At 37.8% G+C, this 7,496-nt stretch overlaps 1 protein-coding gene and 1 non-coding gene across 2 annotated transcripts; one reads left to right on the forward strand and one right to left on the reverse strand.

Annotated features, from left to right (window-relative positions):
• Window positions 1-2,250: 2,250 nt before the first annotated feature.
• arl5c (ADP-ribosylation factor-like 5C) lies at window positions 2,251-5,849 on the forward strand. The gene is made up of 6 exons (XM_069676411.1): window positions 2,251-2,470; window positions 3,166-3,226; window positions 3,318-3,465; window positions 3,780-3,863; window positions 4,308-4,459; window positions 4,560-5,849. Exons 1-6 carry the CDS (start codon window positions 2,425-2,427, stop codon window positions 4,606-4,608), a joined length of 540 nt encoding a protein of 179 aa, XP_069532512.1. The 5' UTR covers window positions 2,251-2,424; the 3' UTR covers window positions 4,609-5,849.
• A 200-nt stretch (window positions 5,850-6,049) lies between these two features.
• Window positions 6,050-6,121, reverse strand: trnac-gca (transfer RNA cysteine (anticodon GCA)). Its single transcript has one exon. It is a non-coding gene; the product is annotated as a tRNA-Cys (tRNA).
• Between the last annotated feature and the right edge of the window lie 1,375 nt (window positions 6,122-7,496).

Genomic DNA, 7,496 nt, shown 5'->3' on the forward strand with positions numbered 1-7,496 from the left:
GGACACAACAAAGGATTATTATATAATCATCTGTCTGTTACTACACCTGTTATCACCATGCCGGTACAACCTGTCCAGTGAAAGTAGTGTGATGGGTGTTAACCCGTGTTACCAAAACAAAAGCACCTTAATATTCAGACACATTTCAAATGTACTATTACAACATTATTATTATTAACATTACAGCAAAGTGTTTCAGTCACAGAGGAAACATAAAAACCAACTCAAGTTAAAGCGCAGTGGAACACACAGGATGTGGTTTTGTTTGACATTGTTCTTGTCATCTCGTGTCGAGGAAATGTGACAATCAGAGATGTGGTTTTCATCTCAAATTTGGAGGTGAGCCTTGCATCACAGTGTAATTTAACATGGGTTAATGGAAACCGCAGAGCGCAAAATACTGTAATATCACATTAAAAAAGAACTGAGCGCTCAGAGTGTTATTTAAAGCATTTATAATCGCAGATGCATTAACATGTAGGTAGGATATTACTTTTAGAGCTAATCAAGGTGGATCCAATGTTCTCTACATAGAAAATAACTATCATTTAGAGGCTGATTATGTTTTATATTTAGCATACCAAATAAAGTGGCTAGTAACTACTGAGCAAAAGGTCCAATATTTAAACGGAAATGTAGTGGAGTATAAATATGAAGTTGCATAAAGCACAAACACTTCTGTGAAATATAAAAATAATTACAAATGAAGTCATAATTGCAACAAAAAAAAGTTAGGCTATTTAACTAATGAAAAAGATCTGGCGATCTGTGTGACCAAAAGCTCAGCTAATTATAAGTGAATTGGGGAAAATAGTCAAAGTTTTTGATCTTGAACCTGTTTTTTTTTTTTTACATCAAGGATCTTTGTGTGGTTTTGTGGTAGTGTGCACTAGTTGTAAAATACTTTAAAACAAAAAAGAAATGACAATAACAGACACAAAAACAAGAGATTTTGGGTTATATGGTGAACCCAGTTATACTTAAAACTGCGTGATGGGTGAAGAGCATCTATAAGACTGGTTATCAACAGGTTAAGACCAGCTGAGTCAGCAAACCACTGAAGAAAAAAATTAATAATGAGGCTATTGCTGTTTTTTTTTTCCAGAAATGTAATCTGTGAACTTTTGTCAGCTTGAATATTGGAGATAGATATGTTATTGGCGCTCAATATAAGCTCCTTAGAATACAGAGAGGTCATGTTTATATTATTGTCATAGAGTTTAACTGGTAAGTACCCGGAACATACCGGGACAGTCCGGGGGATTCCTTCTAATCTACAGTTTTGCTTTCTGTTGCTTCTGATAATCGCTATGTGAGACGGAAAGAGGAAGGAACGCAGTTTTGCTTACGTTTCCATATACGGGCTGGACATGTGCGTGTCATAAATTGCGTCACCAGTTCATTCCTGTCGTCGGTGTGACAGAAAGAACGCCTGTAACGTATGATGCCTTCAAATTCGGACTACACTCCGACCTCTCAGATGCGAGGGCTCAGGAAAGTATTATTAAGGTACCGTGATTAATCATTAAACCTAATCGCGGTTGTTTTTTTGTATTGTAGTCTGTATTGTTTGATTTTCTTTGATAGATATCAAGAGAATATTTTGAAAAAGCTTTAGCAACCTCACTTAGTATTGTTTTAAACATTTCAATAATAGGTTTTATTTTAATTACTGACTACCATTAAAAATGCTTTTTTTGATTTCTCAACTGATCATAATAGACACTTACAGCATTTTTATTTATACCTTTTTGTTAAACCTGTAGTGGCAAAAAACCCCAAAAAACCCAATAATATATATAATTTTTTTTTATCGTGATTGTTTGTTGTTACCTCTCAGACACCTACACTCTCCTTTAATATCATATACAACATCTGCTTTTAAATTCACTTGCTAAATGTGAAATATTATTTCATATAAGTTGCCATACTGTGGAAAACACTCAGAAGGTTCATGTACCCTGATAAGCATTGCTTTTTGTTCACTTTGATGTTGTACTTAAACGATACTTTTTATTCCAGTTAGTCTATTTTGTTTAACCCCATGTGTCGGCTGAAAACCAGAACACCTCCCTCTACAACCCAGGCTAATAGCACAACAAACTAAAGCATCAAAAAGCTACCTCAACACATCTCAAAAATAGATTCATCATAACCTAATCATTATAGCCGTCATGAGGGTGACGGTAACGACATTTCCTACAGCATCTAAACGCAACCCTAGTATTCCCTTTGTCTCATTCGACTGAAAGATACCAAAGACATTCTTTTAACGAAGCGCCGCCCACTGAAGCTATGCTAACGCAGAGGGTGATACCAGATGAAGGAACAGAGCGAGTGTGACAGTCAGGTGTTAACACACACTGAAGTTTGGATTTCTATCGTCTACTCTTTACTTTAACCTCACACACGCACTTGTTGAACATGGGATTTCTTCTGACCAAGATGATGGCTGTGTTCGGTGACAGAGGTAGGACTAACTATTTTATCACTTTCAATTATTTTTGTTGTTTATGTTGTGACGAAGCTTGTGACTAAATAAAATTAGAACAATAACTGCTTTCATGTATCCTGTAATAAATAGTCACCATATGTCGTCTTTCTCACTTCTCTCGTTTCCTTTCACATGTAAATATTACTTTATTCTGACCAGAGAGGAAGTCCTTTCTTAACTTTGATTGGAGAGCCTTTCCTGGTTTTACTTGAATTTTATTTTGCAGTTTAAATTGTATTTTATGTATTTTGAAGTATTTATTTACTCATTTTCGTTTCAACTGTAAATCTATTTACAACCTGTCTGATTTATATTGATGCCTTTGTGAAGCACTTTGCTGCTTTTACTTTGAAAAGTGCTCTATAAATAAAGGTTATCATTTGTTATTATAAAATAAAGTCAGTCAACTAAGACAGTGTATGAACAGAGACCAGATTTAAACCTATCGCTGGACTGGTGTTGTTGATGTAATAACCTCTCTTTACCTTTTCCTGTTCAGCACATCTCAGTCCTGCTGGTTTTATCTTATCTTGTGTGTACATTCGCCTTTTTGTGCACTGATACAATATTACGCAACTCCAGATGAGAGTGTATTATATGGGAAAACATACACATGTAGTTTTCACTGTTTATGTTAAATGTTTTAACTTTTCTTTTTCTTTTTCTTACAGAGCACAAAGTCGTCATCGTGGGTTTGGACAATGCTGGAAAGACAACAATCCTCTATCAATTGTGAGTGACTTTCTCAAGCAACAATAGTGTCTTAGAACTATTGATATCTCTGGATTCTATGTTAAGTGTTTGTTTCCTGACTTTCTAACAGTCTGACGAAGGAAGCCGTCCACACATCGCCCACCATCGGCAGCAACGTGGAGCAGATCACCGTCCGTAACACACACTTCTTAGTTTGGGATATCGGCGGGCAGGACAGCCTACGAGCCAGCTGGTACTCATACTACTGCAACACAGAGGTACGGATCAATGTCTAACTGTGTGTGCAGCAAAACATAGGACCCTGGTCTAACTGTATAGTTTCAGAATTAATCATAAGAGTCAGAAACATGACAGGCTTTTGCACATTAATCCATATTGGCCTCTTATTCTTGTACCCTGCTCCCTGCATTGATAAAGATATCAGCGTTGCATAATTGTTTAGAAAGTCTTACGTATGTCTGCAGGAGACGTCTTGTGCCCCCTACTATCATTACAACAGCCACTGATACCACAGGTCCCGAGATGTCTGCTGTTTTTGTGCTAATAGCTGATTTTGTTGTGGCTGTTTCAGATTGTTATTCTGGTTGTGGACAGCACGGACCGTGAACGCCTCACTCTCACCAAAGATGAGCTGCACCGAATGCTCTCACATGAGGTACAAAGTCTACTTTTTCTCTTTTAACACAAATCACTCCTCACACGACTTCACATTATAGCAGGATTAATTTAATGAATCAAAACCAGGGTGTGAAAATGAGACGGCAGATTTAAATAGATTCATTTGAATGCAGCGTTGACGTAAAAACCTTTTGTCAGTCAGTGAGTCTGCCCAAGTCTGCTATTCGTGTTTTGATTTGGGAGATACACTCCTATTTTCAGAGTCAGTTCTTGCGCCATAGCTAATAAACCCATGACACTCATGATGAGGAAGTTTCAGCTCAGTCTGTGTGAGTCAGCGTGTTGACATGTTGTGTCTAAATGTTCCGCTGACGATGCTGTTCTCGGTTCTCAAAGGTCACACCGGGACATTTTCTGGGGGTTTTGATAGCTTAATAGCGTAAGCAGAATCAATAACCAATCTTCTCGAATTTCGACATAGGACCTGCAGGATGCGGCTGTTCTTATTTTGGCAAACAAGCAGGACATGAAGGGCTCGATGACGGCGGCAGAGATCTCCCAGTGCCTCACACTCGACTCCATCACGACACACTCCTGGCATGTTCAGGCCTGCTGCGCCCTCACAGGCGAGGGGTGAGTCTCAACACACCCCACACTCTGTCTTCATAATCACTGCATATGAGTCAGTGCTTAAAATGACTAACAAAACCTTTCTCTTTTCACCCTCTCCCAGTCTACCTGCCAGTCTGGACTGGATGAAGTCACGTGTTGTTGCAAACTAGACCACACCGCAGTGGATCAAACTTCCTCAAACTGAGCCAGCCTCGAAGGCCGGGGTTATTTACAGTGTTTTGGGCAAACATGGGGGTCTGTGACAGAGACTATCTCGTCCAAGTGTGTCCCAACCAGCTGTGTGAGAGTCTGCAAGGAGCTGCCTGATCAAAAGAGAAACATGGAGGATCTTAGAGCTGGTTAAGACACACCAGATATCAGTAAATTCTCACACTCCCAGGTGTATATTTTTGTACTGTTAAAGAACCACTTGGTGGTTTGATTATAATTCAACAGTTTTGACAGCTGACAGTGTTTTTCTCAGTGACCAATGTGTAGGCGTGTACACTGTTAACACATGTTTACATTTAATATCCCACCAGACTGGTAATATCACATTCAACATTTCGGTCCTGAGTGCATTTACATGCGCACTGGTGTCCTGGTTAAGATTTGGGTTTTGGAGTATCCAAGTTACATATTTCATATGACTGGAAATCAAACCTCTTATACAGGCATCATGAACATGAACAGTCTTTGTTGGAACAAGAAATAGTGATAAAGATCAAGACTCACCCGCAGTCAGATGATCAGAAACCTGGATGTTCTTATTATCATGTATGCAGGCATACAAAAAACATTTTTTAATGGTCTATGTAAATTGCAACATCCTGAATATGATTAAAAAAAAGGATAAAACTCAAAGCCAGATTACTAGTGAGCAATATTTTACTTAATTGACTTGTATTGTGGTAACTTAAATATGATTAATTACAGCCTGCACACAATACTAGGCATGTAACACACTTTTGACCTTTGATTGATGATTCCTGTCACCAACTACTTTCTGTCTTTTATACCTGAACCAGCTGCAGCTGCAGCTTCAGCATCTCAGTATCTCACTGGCTTTTCAATCACAGAGTAAGTTTAGTAACTGCCTCTGTAAAGACTTTTACACAACAGCTGAGAAGAACACAGCTGTAGCTCCTATGGCCTCTCTTACTCAGAAACTCTGCAATGTTTTTATTAAAGCCTGATGTATCAAACTGTATTTTATGCCAATGAACTGCTGTTTAGTAATTTATTAAGGAACAAAAAGCTCTTGAACTATTTACTGTATATTACAGCATTTTCCTGGATAGGAACATGAGCTAGCTGCTAAGGACTGAGTCATATTTAAAAGTATATATTGTATATTGTGATTTTTAAAAAAATAAATATTGTTATTGAAAATATGCAATGGTTGTTTTCTATCCTGTAGCTGTAAAAGTCTGTGTTTCAAAAAGCGATAAACACCATACTATGTAGGTGTGGCTTAAAATGACAAGTGCTCTTATTTATAAAGTAAAAATAACCTTAAAGCAACAATAAAACATAATATCCAGGTATATGGCTGTTACACGTCTAAGAAGTAAGTTAGATTTCATTGAAGCAAGAACAAAATTTGCTGTTAGGGGGCATCCGGATTTGAACCGGGGACCTCTTGATCTGCAGTCAAATGCTCTACCACTGAGCTATACCCCCTCGCGCTTCTCTCTGACAGTAAATTAATTATTTGGTTGTAATGACAGTTTAGTTTAAATAACTGCTGTTGCTGTTTGTACTAATGTGGATTTATCTTAGGCAGAATTAAACGTGATTCTGTCGACGGCCGCGGTATTTATTTAATATTTTTAAGGCACAACGTTATTTTGTCCACTAGGGGGGGGGACGTGCCTACATTTTTGACTTAATGTACCAAGCTGTTGATGTAAACCAAAGACTGTACAGTCATTGATGTAAACCACAATAAAAAAAAACACCTACCAAATTAAACGACAAACCATCGTTTGTAACTGACCATGTTCTGGTCTGACGTCACATTAACCGTAACATTCACTTGTGAAAGTCTGTGACAGGCTGCTACAACGCTAACCAACATAACTTAGTTAGGAACAAAAAGTAACTTGGCTGTGAGTACCGAAAGGTCGTAGTTTGAGTTAAGATAGGTACTGGCCGGTTTTGGTTACGTGGCGAGGGTACATTTGTTGTTGACAATAATAGTACTAACTAACTTGCTTTTCAATTACCGTCTTGTTATTTTGAGTCAACAGCTGATACTTTACATTCACTAAATTTCCAAGGGATATAGCCTAACATTTTTTACTGCAATACTTTTATTTGACAGCTGTTGTTAGCCAACTGCCTTACTGTCATATTCAGATTTTACATGTGAGAAAAAAACAAGCAATAATCTTTTAAAATGCCATGACATTACTAAGGATTAAACCACACATTTGTAACGTGCATAAACCAGCTGCAACAAATTGTGCTTATACATTCATGTTCCAATTAGTTACATTATCTAATATTATGACCAATACATGCTAATAGTCAATAGACATTCTCTCTAGTGTGACATTGCTAAAATACACACTAGACCACAAACTATGTACAGGTCAGATTGTTACTGTATGTAGGGTTGAGGCAACTTAATCTACTACTACTCCAGTGACAAAAGGTTTCTATGCCCATGTAAATTGCAATATAATACAGTGATTACAGGATAAATGTGAATATATGAGGTTTATACAAGTCAAGTAACTTACCGAATGGATATAAATAGAGTCTATTCATCCAGGAAGTCAATAAGCACAACTTCTTCATTTTAAGAAAAGAGAATATGAAAGATGAAGTCATTCCATCAACTCTGTATTTATGTGTTTGAATGATTTCAGCATAAAACACACACCTGCTGCAGTGAACACAGCACGCTGCGTTCATGGTCTGTATTATGGGACATGGTACTGATCGCCTTTCCAGCTGTGAATCCAATAAACCCTCAGCTGCCATTTTCTCTGCCAGGGACTCCGTGTTTGCTCCCATAACAGATAAAAACGATAAAAGCGGTGGCTCCGAG

The sequence above is a fragment of the Semicossyphus pulcher genome, unplaced genomic scaffold (assembly GCF_022749685.1).
Source record: "Semicossyphus pulcher isolate SPU_LCO1_2020_fin unplaced genomic scaffold, fSemPul1.0.p SCAF_25, whole genome shotgun sequence".
NCBI classification, from domain to species: Eukaryota; Metazoa; Chordata; class Actinopteri; order Labriformes; family Labridae; genus Semicossyphus; species Semicossyphus pulcher.